We start from the raw sequence: 15,747 nt of genomic DNA on the forward strand, positions 1-15,747 counted from the left end.
AATATAACACCTGCCAAAATAAATGAATAAATAAATAAAATAAATCAATAAATCAAAATAAAAACGCGAGAAAACCTTTAAATTATCACAACGCGAAAAATACACACACGCCAAACTGGATGCGTCATTACTTAATAGTCATTGGAACTGTTATCCCCCCAATAGTTTATAGCCAACCCCCCTCCCCCCACCTTCCCTGCCTTGAGGAACACCTTCACTTATGTCCTGCTATTGTCGTGCTATTGGCTAGATTTGAGCATTTTAACCTCGAATTCACATACACGTACATATTTATCTCTATCTCCTTGCAATAATTATAATAGTCTTCCTGGCTTAATTTTTGTTTATTCATTATTCCTTATGTGCTTATTAATTGTCATTTGTCTAATTCCCTATGTTTTAGTCTCGGTACTTTAGTTTTTTTTTTTTTTTTTACTTTCCGACTCTGGCCCTTGCAATGAAGGGGCTTAATTGTTTATTTACTGTTCCTTACGTGTTTATTGATTATATGTGAGCTATTTATTTGATATTCATGATTTTTTAAAACTACGTATTTCTTGATATGATAGTTTTATCTTTTCGTGTTTTCTGGCTTAAGTTTTGTTTATTATTCCTTGTTTGTGTTATTAGGTAAATAATAATCATTCGTCTTATTTCTCGTAGTTTAATGGAATTTTTAGCACTTTAATGAGTTCCTCACCAGTCATTTTATTCGAGAGAGAGAGAGAGAGAGAGAGAGAGAGAGAGAGAGAGAGAGAGAGAGAGAGAGAGAGAGAGAGAGAGAGTCTAAATGGATAAAAAAAAAAAATCAGTTACAGTATTTTATTTATATACAAGAAAATGCATGATAATAATAATAATAATAACAATAATAATAATAATAATAATAATATTTAAATACAAGGAAAATATGTAATAATAATAATAATAATAATAATAATAATAATAATAATAATAATAATATTTAAATACAAGGAAAATATGTAATAATAATAATAATAATAATAATAATAATAATAATAATAATATTTAAATACAATGAAAATATGTAATAATAATAATAATAATAATAATAATATTTAAATACAAGGAAAATGTAATAATAATAATAATAATAATAATAATAATAATAATAATAATAATAATAATAATAATAATATTTAAATACAAGGAAAATATGTAATAATAATAATAATAATAATAATAATAATAATAATAATAATAATAATAATAATAATAACTGCTTTTATCTTACACAGATAAATAGTTTTTATAAATAGTTTATTGACCATAAACATGTGGTTCCTGTTCCACATCAAGAGTGTTAGCAGATGCCATTTGTATTTCATCTACTTAGTACATTACATCATTACATAAATAACTGGTGTTATCTGATATTAAAGTGCTAATGAGCAACATGCCACAGAAATCTGTTTATTTCAAGAAAATTATGAAGATAATAATAATGTTTTGTTGCACTTCATAAGATGGCTCAGTTTTTACTACTCACCAACACTGCTAATGATAGCAACTGAACTCTTAAGGACGCTGCTTATCTTCTCGAGCTGCTCAAGGTCATGATCTGCTTCCTTTTCCTGCACCAGCTTTGATATCAAATCCTGCAGGAAACAACTGTGTTAATTCACATTTTGAATAAATCTAATAGATGAAATTTCACTTACAACACCTTATGTGTCTCTGGTGACTCATGGAGGACAGATACATCACCTGAGACTAAATGGTCAGTGAAGAAGTTGACCCTTGATCCTGGCTAATCACATTAAGTACATTAAACACTCCTGTTAACTAATAAATGAGGGGTAGATTTCTCTGGAAGGTTACATTACACTACTTCCCTGGCAATTGAAAACATTTTGCTCTACATGAACTCATATGGAAGCTTTGCTGCAACATTAAATCTCAGCTAGATGCCAGATGGTGTAGCCTCCATCACAGAGCAAGGTAATGATATGAAGGCTTAGTACTTTGGTTAACACCTGAATAAGAACCGTTTGAGATGCAGCAGAGATCACTAACCTGCCAGCAATTGAATAAGAAGTGTGTGAGATGCAGCAGAGATCACTAACCTGCCAGCAATTGAATAAGAAGTGTGTGAGATGCAGCAGAGATCACTAACCTGCCAGCAATTGAATAAGAAGTGTGTGAGATGCAGCAGAAATCACTAATCTGCCAGCAATTGAATAAGAAGAGTGTGAGATGCAAAAGAGAGCACTAACCTGCTGAGTGGTTTTGCTTCATTTCCTCTCATTCATGATGGAGGCTGGCAAGGTCTAACTGGCGTTCTCGAGCTTGCTGCTTCATCACTCCTCGCTGCAACTGGTAGATGGTGATGTAGTCACCTGAAAAAGGATAAAATTCTTCATTAAAAGACCAAGGAAATGGCATACAGTAAACAGTAAACACTTCCTCCACTTCACTTTTACAGATGATTCAGTTGCAGCTTCTATTCAAGCTCAGTTCCTCCCAATCTTGTTGTTTCTCCTGATAAAACAATAAGTTTGTTTCTCTCAACTTTTCTTAATACAGCCTCAATAAACAAATCCAATAACAATGCTTTTATTTTGTTATTAATTAAAAAAATTGAGCATCAGTGAGGAAAAATTATTTGCTTTATTATTAGAGAATATAAACTTTCTTACCTTTTGGTTCAGTTATGACATCTTCAGACAACTTTTCATGAGCAAGAGATTCTCCCAGCAGTTTGTTATACTTATCCCTCTCACAGTCTAGCTGAACCTGAAGACTGCTGCACTCACTCTCCAACCTGCTAACCTCAGATGTCAGTGTAGCCACTTGACCCAGCAATTTCCCCTTGGTATCTGTACCTGGAGGTGAAAAATTGATGCAACAGAGGGCCAGACAAGAATGACCAATGGAAGTAATTAGACGTAATGTAAGAAGTGGGTATAAGACTAAGGGAAATAGAAGGGCAATGGAGAGAGGGTTAGATGCACCAGAAATGTCTGTGGAGCCAGGAAAAATTTAAACTTGTAACAGAGATAACTAAGAGCAACTGTGAATGAATAAATGTGATGTGGCCTCAACCCATGAATGGGAAAATGCAAAAGCAGCACCTCAGACACCAGGACCATGATGACTGGCAGCTCCCAAAATTAGCTGCTGGCTTTTGTACTCCTAGTCACCACAGGAGGCTCATCCACAGCTAATCCTATCAGCTGATCATCTTGGGTGAAGTAATTGTTTATCAGTCTGGCTGTTGAGTCCTGATGCAGAGATGTGTGTGTGTGTGTGTGTGTGTGTGTGTGTGTGTGTGTGTGTGTGTGTGTGTGTGTGTGTGTGTGTGTGTGTGTGTGTGTGTGTGTGTGTGTGTGCACTTTGGAAAGCCTCCCTCCATGGAGAATGTCAGTTTGATATACAAATATATATTCATGTGGATGGTAGCTCACATTTAGCTTCTGAGTTCTCACATGAAGAGGTGCCATCCTTGTCTTTTTCCTCTGAGGGAGTGACTTTATACTCTGTGATAAGTGCATGCAGCTCACTATTCTGTCTTGTGACGTCTTTGATTTCTATCTGTGAAAGACACAAGAAGGCAGTAAGTTAACTTGTTTAACATGCCACATCATTTTATATATATTATGCCAAGTTTAAACAGGAAAGCCTCACCAGAAGCATCAACTAAAGACCAAAGTGATTAACAAATCTTTCACTTTACCAGCCTTAATGACAAAAGCTGCTGATGTAGCATCCCATCCATATCCTGCATTTTTACACCTTCATGATTCCCACACTGCATCATTTGTTCATGTCTTAAAGACATGGTCATGACAGAGTAGTCCTCACACTCCTGTCAGTGCTCTTCTGCATACACTTGAGCCTTGCACACTCCAAGCATTCCTTCCACTCATCCTTCTACATCTAAAGCACCATAGTACTCTCCACCCATTTTTAAGGAAACTGTCTCCATGCATAAACAAACACACAACCTCACGTACTCCATGTATTGTTTTCAGTAATGATTAATCTTACAAAGTAAACCAAACTAATATACAAAGACACTTGTGGTACCTTTGAAAGTTTGAGCTTATCTTCTAGTTCTTTAATCAGCTCTGTCAACGTGATATTTTCTTGAGCAAGGTGGTCGTGGCTCAGGCCATTCTCTTCAAAGTGGCTGTGGTTGTGGACCGTCACCAGCTGACCACTAAGGGACTCTGTCTTCTCCCACAACACAGTGATCTCGCGCTCTTTCTGCAACGCCTCCTGCCTGGTGAACAGCGTGGCAAGTGCACATACATTAGAACAGTGTGTGACCAATATGACGCCTCCATTCTACATTGCCATGACAAGAATACAGGACTTTACTGAACATAAACCAATGACGCCTCCATTCTACATTGCCATGACAAGAATACAGGGCTTTACTGAACATAAACCAAGGATTCCCTCCTCCTCTCTCTAAGGGTTATGGTTCTCTCAACAGTTACAGCGTGGTGTGAGAGATGCAGTGCTGTCAAGGCTTTACTATTTACAGGAAGCAACACACCAATAAATAAATGTTACTTTGGAAATGAAACTGAATAATCAAAGGCTTTATATCTCATGAACTTCCCTTCTTTAATAAACTGTCTTCAAGCTGACAGACTCCAGTAGTATTGCATCTTAGGAATATTCTACAGCTGATTTCATAATAACTGCTCTCTAAAACTGACTACATGCCTCCTTCCCTGCCTCCTATAGACTCTACTCAACAATTGTTGTTATTCTGTTCATGCTGGTGTGATAGTTAACCAGTATATTAATTCCTTAGTTATGTACACTCTAGAATGGTGGTTCATTTTATCTACCAGTGATTGGAATTCCCACCTTGTAAGTATTACATTATTATTTGTTGATTGGTACCATTTGTATGCAATCAGAGAAAGATTTCAATATAAAAACATATCCATGTTACTGTTACCTTTCACAATGTAAACCAAAATGAAAGCTACATAAATTCTTACTTTAGATTTGTTGTCATTTCATTTAATGATGTAATTTCTTGGTTCTTGTGCTTTTTCAAGTGCAGTCCCTTTTCTGGTTTCTCAGTCAATTCTAATTTCTTATTGCTCTGTGGAAAAACAGAAAGTGCACATATTTAGGATGAACTGATTCAATAGTATTGGTGTTGACAATTTCTGCAGGAAGTTTATTCCATATATTTACTATACGATTAAAGAAAAAATGTTTGGCCTTGTGGGATTTAAAACATTTGGGTATAATCTTGAATCCATTATTTCTTGTTAGGTAGAATGAATGAGGAGGAGGAGGAGGAGGAGGAGGAGGAGGAGGAGGAGGAGGAGGAGGAGGAGGAGGAGGAGGAGGAGGAGGAGGAGGAGGAGGAGGAGGAGGAGGAGGAGGAGGAGGAAGAAGGAGGAGGAGGAGGAGGAGGAGGGAGAAACAAAGATAGGAGGGAAGGAAGAAAGGAAGAAAAGGGAATAAGAGATTAATAGAGAGAGAGAGAGAGAGAGAGAGAGAGAGAGAGAGAGAGAGAGAGAGAGAGAGAGAGAGAGAGAGAGAGAGAGAGAGAGAGAGAGAGAGAGAGAGAGAGAGAGAGAGAGAGAGAGAGAGAGAGAGAGAGAGAGAGAGAGAGAGAATGATGTGACATGACATTTTTAAGTACAAATGAGTATATAGTAACCATACACTGATACTTGTCCCCTCATACAGTGATAAGTTTACCCAAACACAATGGACACAGATGGAACTTTTGGAGGCTAGAGTACTCCAGCTGACTGGTGGACTCCATTTCATTGAGGAGGTCCAGGATTCTTTGCACAGTTGGGCTTTTGGTGGCAGTGGAAGCGGTGGCAGTGGTGGTAGTGGCAGCAGTAACAGTTTTGGTCTTTCTATGGGCAAGTTCTGTAGAATTCATATTCTCCTCATGAGGGACGTCACTGTCAAGGGTCAACACAGCATCAATTCCCTCCTCAGGCAAAGAATGATGGATTGATGATTGAGAATACTGGTTAACTCCTGTGTTAGAGAGGTGGACAGAATAGGGGTGAGAGAAAGAAGAAAGTCTTGTGCAGCGATTTGTGCAGCGATTAATTTTTGCACTGTTTTTCTTTTGTTACCCTTGTCCTTTCTCCTTACTTATTAATCATCCAATTATTATTATACTGTATTCAAACTTTGAAACATACCCCTCTATTCTTTGGTGTGTTTTTCAAAATATTTTCATCATACTGAGAGAGAGAGAGAGAGAGAGAGAGAGAGAGAGAGAGAGAGAGAGAGAGAGAGAGAGAGAGAGAGAGAGAGAGAGAGAGAGAGAGAGAGAGAGAGAGAGAGAGAGAGAGAGAGAGAGAGAGAGAGAGATAATAGACCAGACGATAAGGAATAAGGAGAAAGAGGAGAAGGAGGAGGAGGAAGAAGGAGAGGAGGAGGAGGAGGAGGAGGAGGAGGAGGAGGAGGAGGAGGAGGAGGAGGAGGAGGAGGAGGAGGAGGAGGAGGAGGAAGTGAAGCTTAAGGAAGATGCTTTGAAGAGAGAGAGAGAGAGAGAGAGAGAGAGAGAGAGAGAGAGAGAGAGAGAGAGAGAGAGAGAGAGAGAGAGAGAGAGAGAGAGAGAGAGAGAGAGAGAGAGAGAAGAGGAAAAGGAGAGAAAGGACATGAATTAATAAAAGACTCCTTCAGGTTTGTCTTCCCCTTTGAAGGATATATTATGGAAAGACACACAGGGAATAAATAGAGAACATGATTTTGGTATATGAACAGAGATGACAGAAAGAAGGAGAAAAGAAGTTAAAAAATTCTCAGATGCAAACATCAAATATTAACTAACATAACTCAGTCCACTTAATGATTATAAACAGACATTATAATTGTTCTCCCACTGCAGGGTTTCTGTTCCCCTGCACCACCATTGAGGAGGAGAAGCGGGTGTGTTCGGGAGGCAAGAGGAAGCTGTTCTGTAAGGATTTTGTCAACAATGGAGAAATATTGTGTCTCTTGGCCACTGCCTCTGCCCTTCTTGTCATTCTTTCCCTGGTAAGTGGTGATGGTCTTTTGTTGGTCTCTCTCTCTCTCTCTCTTGTGTGTGTTATTTTATTTATTTATTTAATTTCTTTTACCTGAAGGTTAACACTTTCTCATACTGGTGTTAGGTTCATCAGTCAGTCTTTTTTTTTTTTTGTTTATTCATGCATTTATTATACCAGATTAGGGTGTTCCCAGTAGTACTCTCTCTCTCTCTCTCTCTCTCTCTCTCTCTCTCTCTCTCTCTCTCTCTCATATTCTCTACATGCTCCAATGAAAAACTAACTTGGTACAAGACTGAATGATGAAAATGCAAAACTGTGTATGTGTGTGTGTTTTACTTATTTATTTATTTATTATTTTCATTATTTTTTTTACTTGAGCATTTAATGCATTTCTTATACCAGGTTAGTGTTCCCAATAATACGTACTCACTCTCTCACTCTGTGTGTGTGTGTGTGTGTGTGTGTGTGTTATTTACCTCCCACAGGTGCACTATCTGATGTGTCTTGCTGCCAACTATGCCCACATCAAGGATCACGGCAAGCTGATGGAGCTGCAGGAGATGCAGTTCCTTCACGAGTCTGAGATGTCCACGCTGCCCAAGGACCGATTCTGAAGCTGGGGAGGCCACGAACATCACCTGTGATATGACACGGTGGTACACGTCAGGAAAAGATGAGGATGTGGAGTTACAAAGTTAAAGAAAAGACATGGTGTTGCAAAATGTAGACCAAAGATAAGGATGAAATATAAGGCATGGAATTATAAAACCTAGACCAGTGATAATAGTAACATTAAGGACCAAATATAGGACATGGTATTACAAAATCTAAACAAGAGATAAGGACACATTATTACAGACACACAGAGGCTTCACTTAAATGCTTCAGTTCTTCATCCTGACTATTTTTTAAATTCAAATGTTTCTCCACTGTTACTTATAATAGTAATCAGGATAGGACAAGAAATAATGGGTTCAAGCATTGCAATTAGATTTAAAAAAAGATAAAAAGGAACTGGCTCTCAAAGAGAGTGTTGGATGACTAGAACAGACTCAGTAATCAGACTGTTAGTGCTGAGTAAATCTATGGATAGGGATGACAGGTGAAAATAGGTAGGTATTATTTATACAAAGGACTGCCATGTGTAGGCCTGATGGCTCCATTATTTTCATATCTTTTGATGTTGTTAGGGCTGAGTCATTAAGGAGCTTTAGAAGTGGACCAGCCAAATTTATGGATGAGGATAATAGGTGAAAGTAAGTAAGCACGTTTTGTACAAGGACCACCAAATGTAAGCCTGATGGCTTCCTGTACCAACCCTTGTGCTCTTGTGTTTTTATCAATATTAATAGAAATGATGACAACAGCAGTAAAAAGTTAGTTAACAAACTGCTAGGAAAGTTAACAGAGTTGTCAAGGGTGTCACAATGATTCCTGTGATAATTTGATAATGATTCTGTCTGTATTGGAAAAACACCCCTGAGAACCTGGATAATCATCTCTGTGGTCTGTGAAAAGTTGTCACCATGGGGCAGTGAAGCATTTAAGATTATGAACCTCATTAAACCATACTGGGAGATCATCACACTTGCTATTGTTACAGATATACATGCACATCTCTCTCTCTCTCTCTCTCTCTCTCTCTCTCTCTCTCTCTCTCTCTCTCTCTCTCTCTCTCTCTCTCTCTCACTGTGGTAAACATAACTCTATTTATACATACATATGTATAGACAGACAGACAGACTTTCATGCAGTAAAACCTACAGGTTTTACTGCAAATTTATGTCTTGCCAAAAATATATAAGATAAACAAGCCACATAAGCAGTGTCCTTGTTTTCTGAAGTGAAGGTGGATGCACTGGATACAAAAATAATAATAAATAAATGAGTAAATAAATAAATAAATAAATAAATAACAAGAATAAAAAAAATACCACTGACTGATATACTAGCTTTGTTCTGTGGTAGTGGTAGTGGTGGTGATGCCCTAAAGTTGTTGTGTGTGTGTGTGTGTGTGTGTGTGTGTGTGTGTGTGTGTGTGTGTGTGTGTGTGTGTGTGTGTGTGTGTGTGTGTGTGTGTGTCTGGTAATGTCTATTTTTGGGTAGAGAAAAAATTTTTTTATTTTGTATTTTGGGAGTTCTTTTGCTGCATTGCAAGAATATTTATTTAATGATTTAGAATATTGTGGACTACAATTATTAATGGACTACTGCTGTGGATATTTTTTTGTATTTTAGTTTTTGTTTTAGTTTTGTTTGCTGTAATATGATTGTGTAGTCAATAAATCTATCTATCTATCTATCTATCTATCTGTGTGTGTGTGTGTGTGTGTGTGTAGGCGTGTGTGTTTTGAGTTCACACTGTCCTCTCATAATGTATTTTTCTATTCTCCTGTGTATTGTCTGCCTATTGAAGCTCCACTCCAAACTGCACAGCATACTCATGAGAAGCTTGATATTTGAACAATATTCATGCATCAATTGTTTCTGGTTTGCTTGTTATCATTCATTATTGCTTTTTCATGATCGCTGTTCCTCTGAAGTGTTTTATATTATCTACTTATTTGAACAGCATTATTAGATCTCTCTCTCTCTCTCTCTCTCTCTAGTTATCTATCTATCTTTATCATCTCTCTCTCTTTCTCTCTCTAGTAATCTATCTATATATCTTTCCTAGATTTCCCTCTCTCTATTTTTTTCTCTCTCTAGTAATCTATCTATCTGTGCATCTATCCATCACTGTTTGCCTCACATTCCATCATATTCCAGTGCAGACAGGTACTCCAATACTTCACTACACAACATTACATCCTTTCCCAGTCTTGCCTCCATCCACAGTTTGTCAACATAATGTTGCCAGTTCCTTACAACAATTTTGAGCTTCTGATGTGCCTCATAAACTTTGTAACCATCACTTGTATACATCAGTACCACTAGCACCATTTCATCTGCCTTGTCCATGAATCTATCTTGCTTCTCTTTAATATACCAGGCCAGCAATATCACACAGAACAGCCCAGACAAGGCACTACAGACTATACACACACACACACACACACACACACACACACACACACACACACACACACACATTCACACTCTCAATCCTGTCAGCCCCTGGTGGGAAGGAATAGCAGTAGTAATGGTAGTCTATCTATCTATTTATCTATGTACCTGGCTAGCTTAAACAAAGTAGCACACACACACACACACACACACACACACACACACACACACACACACACACACACACACACACACACACACACACACACACACACACACACACACACACACCACGTAGTGTAGTGATTAGCATGCTCAGCTCACACTCAAGAAGGCCCGGGTTCAAATCCAAGGTGCAGCAAGCCAAATGGGTGAGCCTCTTAATGTGTAGCCCCTGTTCACCTTGCAGCAAGTAGGTACGGGATGTAACCCGAGGGGTTGTTACCTCGCTGTCCTGGTGTGTGGTGTGTGAGTGGTCTCAGTCCTACCCAAAGATCGGTCACTATAAGCTCTGAGCTCTTTCCATAGGGTAATGGCTGGCTGGGTGACCAGCAGACGACCGTAGGTGAATGACATCATTTATACTTGCAGCCATGTTGGTTCCTGGTGGAGAATAGCAGTAGCGGTAGTCTATCTATATGTCTATCTATCTATATACCTGGCAAGCTCAAGCAAAGCATCACACACACACACACACACACACACACACACACACACCAACCCTGTTGGCCCCTGGTGGAAAGGGACAGCCTTGTGGACCAACCTGCTGCACCCCAGGAGCTTAGACACACCACAGCTAGCCACACACACTTCCATTTTACTCAATTCTTATATATATATTTCTATCAGTGGAGACATTTTTGCTTTGCTTTCTTATTAAGGTAAACTTTCCCATGGCTAATTCCTTCCTAGATTGTTTTTTTTACATACATTCTTGAAATTATATAAAATGTTCATACCTCTCTACATGTGTGTGATTCTGTGGATCTATAATCTATAAATGATTTTAATGCATTGCTCTTTCTGTGTGTGTGTGTGTGTGTGTGTGTGTGTGTGTGTGTGTGTGTGTGTGTGTGTGTGTGTGTGTGTGTGTGTGTGTGTGTGTGTGTGTGTTTACCTAGTTGTGGTTTACGGGAGGGGAGTAATCTCATAGTATCCCGTCTCTATATCTATCCAGTTTGGTCTTAAAAGCATGGACAGTTATGGCATTGACAACGTCTTCACTGAATTCATTCTATTTGTTCGCGCTTCTGTGTGTGTGTGTGTGTGTGTGTGTGTGTGTGTGTGTGTGTGTGTGTGTGTGTGTGTGTGTGTGTGTGTGTGTGTGTGTTTACTGAAGGCTAACAATAACAAGGGCATAGTTTTCCTATGTGAATTTTGGCGGTGGTGGTGGTCAGCAAATCACAAAAGGGCAAGGCATCTCACTTTCACTTGAGGAGATGAGTGATGTTACTGTTGTTAGGAAGGCTATAATACTTGGTGCAGTATCTTTGTATAAAGCTTGTATGTACCCATGTATGGTATGTATACAGTTTTGTATGTATATGTTAGTACACATGTGGTCCTGAAGGATGTATAGACCTGTAAGTGTTTTCTGCCTGTCCCACACGTAAAGTTTAACAGCAGCAGCAGTAACAGCAGACCCTCTAACTGCTTACATCAACATTTCCTCTCCCATACAATACACCTCACACCTTCTACAACACCTTAACTCAGTCCTCCCTTGCCTGCTAACTCCACAACTACAACCACTACCACAAACACTACCCTGTACATACCACACCACAATCCCTGATGCATTAAGTCCCAATACCCACATCCATACATCCAAACACCTTGACAGAGACTATTGCCAACATTGCACCAATCTTGTATCAGTGTCTGTTCATAATGGGACTGTACCTCTGCCGGTACCTGTATATATGATAACTTGCCATCAACGAATCCCTCCCTCCTTCCCTGGACCATTGATGGACCACAAACTAGAGGCTTATAGTGTGTGTGTGTGTGTGTGTGTGTGTGTGTGTGTGTGTGTGTGTGTGTGTGTGTGTGTGTGTGTGTGTGTGTGTGTTTGTGTGTGTGTTTGTTTGTGTGTGTGTGTGTGTGTGTGTATGTTACGACACTGTACACAGTCACTATTAGTGCTGGGCTTGGCTTGATGACATTTCATCTGGCTTGTGTTTGAACAGTCCAGTAAGGACTGTTTTAGTAGTTCACTAAAATATCTACCTTCACTCTCACTATGATATCTATCACTCTTCATTCCCACCCTCACTAATACTTCACCCTCACCCTTACTCGTTCACTCTTACTATCACTATAATCATCTATCACCCTCACTAACAGCATCATATTTCTCTCCTTTTAGTGTCAATATCAATCATGTTTATTTCATTAAACATTAAATCTTTTGAAAGTAAGGTTTAGTGTCAGAAAAACACTTCTATTTCTCTTCCTTTGAGTGTCACAGTGTTTTTATATACATGACAGCAAAAACCACACTGAAAACTTATTGGCATTGTTTTCATGATACAAAGGTAGAGTGTGTTTATAATGTTATCAGTGAGTACAATCTGGCATCAGAACAATGCTCACGTTTTTCTCTTTTTTTAAGTGTGGTATTCCTTTTTAAATATATGTAAGAGCAATAATCAGGTCACTCTGGCTAGTGACAAATTTCTGCATGCCAGGGTATGTCTAATATAACACCAATATATTCAGAGGCACAAACACATAATAAGTGACACAAATGTGATAATTTTCAAGGCCTTTGTGTCTCCAATGACAACTTTGTGCATGCCAGGATGTATGATCATATTCCAAAACAATCCTGTACTGCACCTTCTCTACTTTTAAAAGGCTCTACTTGAAGCTACACGGGTTTTTAAGGGTATTTTTATGGTTTTAGTGACAGAGTAACGAGATTTCTACATTCTTAACAGGAAAAACATTCTTGAAAACCAATCTGATTATCTCTGTGGCCTTAGAAGAGTTGGGGTGAGAGAACAAGGCATTCCTGAATATGGGTCTCAATGGTAGCACTCTCTGAGGCAAAAATATGTAAAATGTAACACAACTTTCACCAGAGTCTTCAAAGCCAAAAAAAGTTTGACTGGAAAGGCATTGTACAGAATGACTACAATGATAATACTACTGTGTGTGGCTGTTCTGTGTTGAGAAGTGCAATATTTTTGTGGTGTCTGTGAGCACAGCACAATAAACTTGTATAGGAGAAAAAGCCAAGCAACATACGTATTACTGTATTGTGTTGTGTTCTGTGATGTTCTGTGACGTGCTGTTTTGTGCTGTCATGTGCCACCACTACTGATGTGATGCCCAGCACCCCTCTTCATTACACTGTGTTCCTGTGCAATGTGCTGTAATGTGTCATTAGTGATGTGAGCACCAGCAGCATCACCATCTGTGACATGGTGTTGTGTGCCGTCACCACTGACGTGACACCCAGCAAGCAACTTTATGTTGGGTTGTGGGCAGCGGGCCTAGCACTGATGTGTACAGCAGCACAGATCCCTTGTGCATGTGCATGTGTGTGTGTGTGTGTGTGTGTCACTGGAGGCTGGAAGGCCAAGCTGGGCTGGGGTGCACAAGACAAGAATAGTTTACCTGGCTGTTTGTTCCTTTACTTGAAGGGTACAGTGTGCCAGCAACAAAGCCACAACATATTCTCAGCAATGAAAGATCAGGTTATTCAGAGTGGGAAATGTTCTAAGCATATTCATATCTTAATGTCCTGTGACTTCTAAGCCATGGCATTAAAAGTATTTCACAACAGAATATTTCCAACTTAGAATGTTCCTCTTTGGCATCCATCTGGCTACTGGTGCTGGTGGTGCCCACACAAAACAGGAAAAATTACTGTAAACACCACCTCAACTTTTTCTCTTATTTCACGGGCCCCCTGCCGCCCCCCACGTGACCCCCGGGTAGTCATGACGCCCCTGCTGTCCCTGGGTACTGAGAAATGCCTTCAATAACAAAGGAAAGCGTAATAACCCCACCATTTGTAAAATCTCAGATGTCTGGCCGAGTCCAAGTGTTCGAGTGAATATGGCGCTAGCTTCGTCTTTATTTTTATTAGTTTTTCGTATTTCCTGCTTGTCTATGTGTGTATTTTTTATTTTGTTGTGTTTTTTGGATGTCCATATTTACTGGGAAATTCCTCTAATAAGGAAAGAAGCGTAATAATCTCATCATTTGTAAGATCTCAAATCCTAGTGTTCGGGTGAATGTGGCTGCTGGCTTCGTATTTATTTTTATTATAGTTTATCGTATTTTCTACACACACACACACACACACACACACACACACACACACACACACACACTAATTTCTATTATTACACATTGGAAAAAAAAATAGTAAGAGAGAGAGAGAGAGAGAGAGAGAGAGAGAGAGAGAGAGAGAGAGAGAGAGAGAGAGAGAGAGAGAGAGAGAGAGAGAGAGAGAGATTATTAAGACAACCCAGGTGAAAACATCAATTAATTACAAATATTTACATGTGTTTTTTTTAAGTAAATATTATATCTCATTTTTGTATTCATACATATAAAGGGTTGAACTTTTGATAATATTCTTGTCTGTCTGTCTGTCTGTCTGTCTGGTCTACTCCTTATGACGTCATAGATCACAATGGCTTCCTATTGGTTGCTGGAAATAACGTCACTACCTCCCAGCTCCGTGATTGGTGGAGAGGTAGTGACGTCATTTTTGCAAACTGGGTGACGCTTAAGACAGACAGACAGACAGACAGACAGAGAGAGAGAGAGAGAGAGAGAGAGAGAGAGAGAGAGAGAGAGAGAGAGAGAGAGAGAGACTGATGTGACTGACTGAATGACTAACTGTGCGACTGAGTGACTGACTGACTGACCGACTGACTGACTGACTGACTGACTGACTGACTGAATGACTGACTAACTGTGCGACTGAGTGACTGACTCACTGACTCACTGACTCACTCACTCACTGACTAAATGACTGACTGAGTGATGTGACTGACTGACTGACTGACTCACTGACTAAATGACTGAGTGATGTGACTGACTGACTGACTCACTGACTGACTGACTGACTCACTGACTAAATGACTGACTGAGTGATGTGACTGACTGACTCACTGACTCACTGACTGAGTGATGTGACTGACTGACTCACTCACTCACTGACTAAATGACTGACTGAGTGATGTGACTGACTGACTCACTGACTCACTGACTAAATGACTGACTGAGTGATGTGACTGACTGACTGACTGACTCACTGACTGAGTGATGTGACTGACTGACTGACTCACTGACTCACTGACTAAATGACTGACTGAGTGATGTGACTGACTGACTCACTCACTCACTGACTAAATGACTGACTGAGTGATGTGACTGACTGACTCACTGACTCACTGACTAAATGACTGACGGAGTGATGTGACTGACTGACTGACTGACTGACTGACTGACTGACTGACTCACTGAGTGATGTGACTAACTGACTGACTCACTCACTCACTGACTAAATGACTGACTGAGTGATGTGACTGACTGACTGACTGACTGACTGACTGTGTGACTGACTGACTGACTGACTGACCAAGTGACTGTGTGACTGACTGACTGACTGACTAACTGACCGAGTGACTGTGACTGACTGACTGACAATGACTGACTAATACCACTACTACTAATACCACTACTACTACTACTACTACTACTACTACTACTACTACTA

At 39.4% G+C, this 15,747-nt stretch overlaps 1 protein-coding gene across 1 annotated transcript; it reads right to left on the bottom strand.

Annotated features, from left to right (window-relative positions):
- Positions 1-1,511: 1,511 nt before the first annotated feature.
- Positions 1,512-14,100, bottom strand: LOC135099173 (uncharacterized). The gene is made up of 8 exons (XM_064001648.1): positions 14,024-14,100; positions 7,475-7,636; positions 4,983-5,089; positions 4,051-4,246; positions 3,429-3,555; positions 2,661-2,846; positions 2,238-2,360; positions 1,512-1,619 (listed from the first exon to the last, which is right to left on the bottom strand). Exons 1-7 carry the CDS (start codon positions 14,024-14,026, stop codon positions 2,266-2,268), a joined length of 876 nt encoding a protein of 291 aa, XP_063857718.1. The 5' UTR covers positions 14,027-14,100; the 3' UTR covers positions 1,512-1,619; positions 2,238-2,265.
- Between the last annotated feature and the right edge of the window lie 1,647 nt (positions 14,101-15,747).

The sequence above is a fragment of the Scylla paramamosain genome, unplaced genomic scaffold (genome assembly GCF_035594125.1).
Source record: "Scylla paramamosain isolate STU-SP2022 unplaced genomic scaffold, ASM3559412v1 Contig109, whole genome shotgun sequence".
NCBI classification, from domain to species: Eukaryota; Metazoa; Arthropoda; class Malacostraca; order Decapoda; family Portunidae; genus Scylla; species Scylla paramamosain.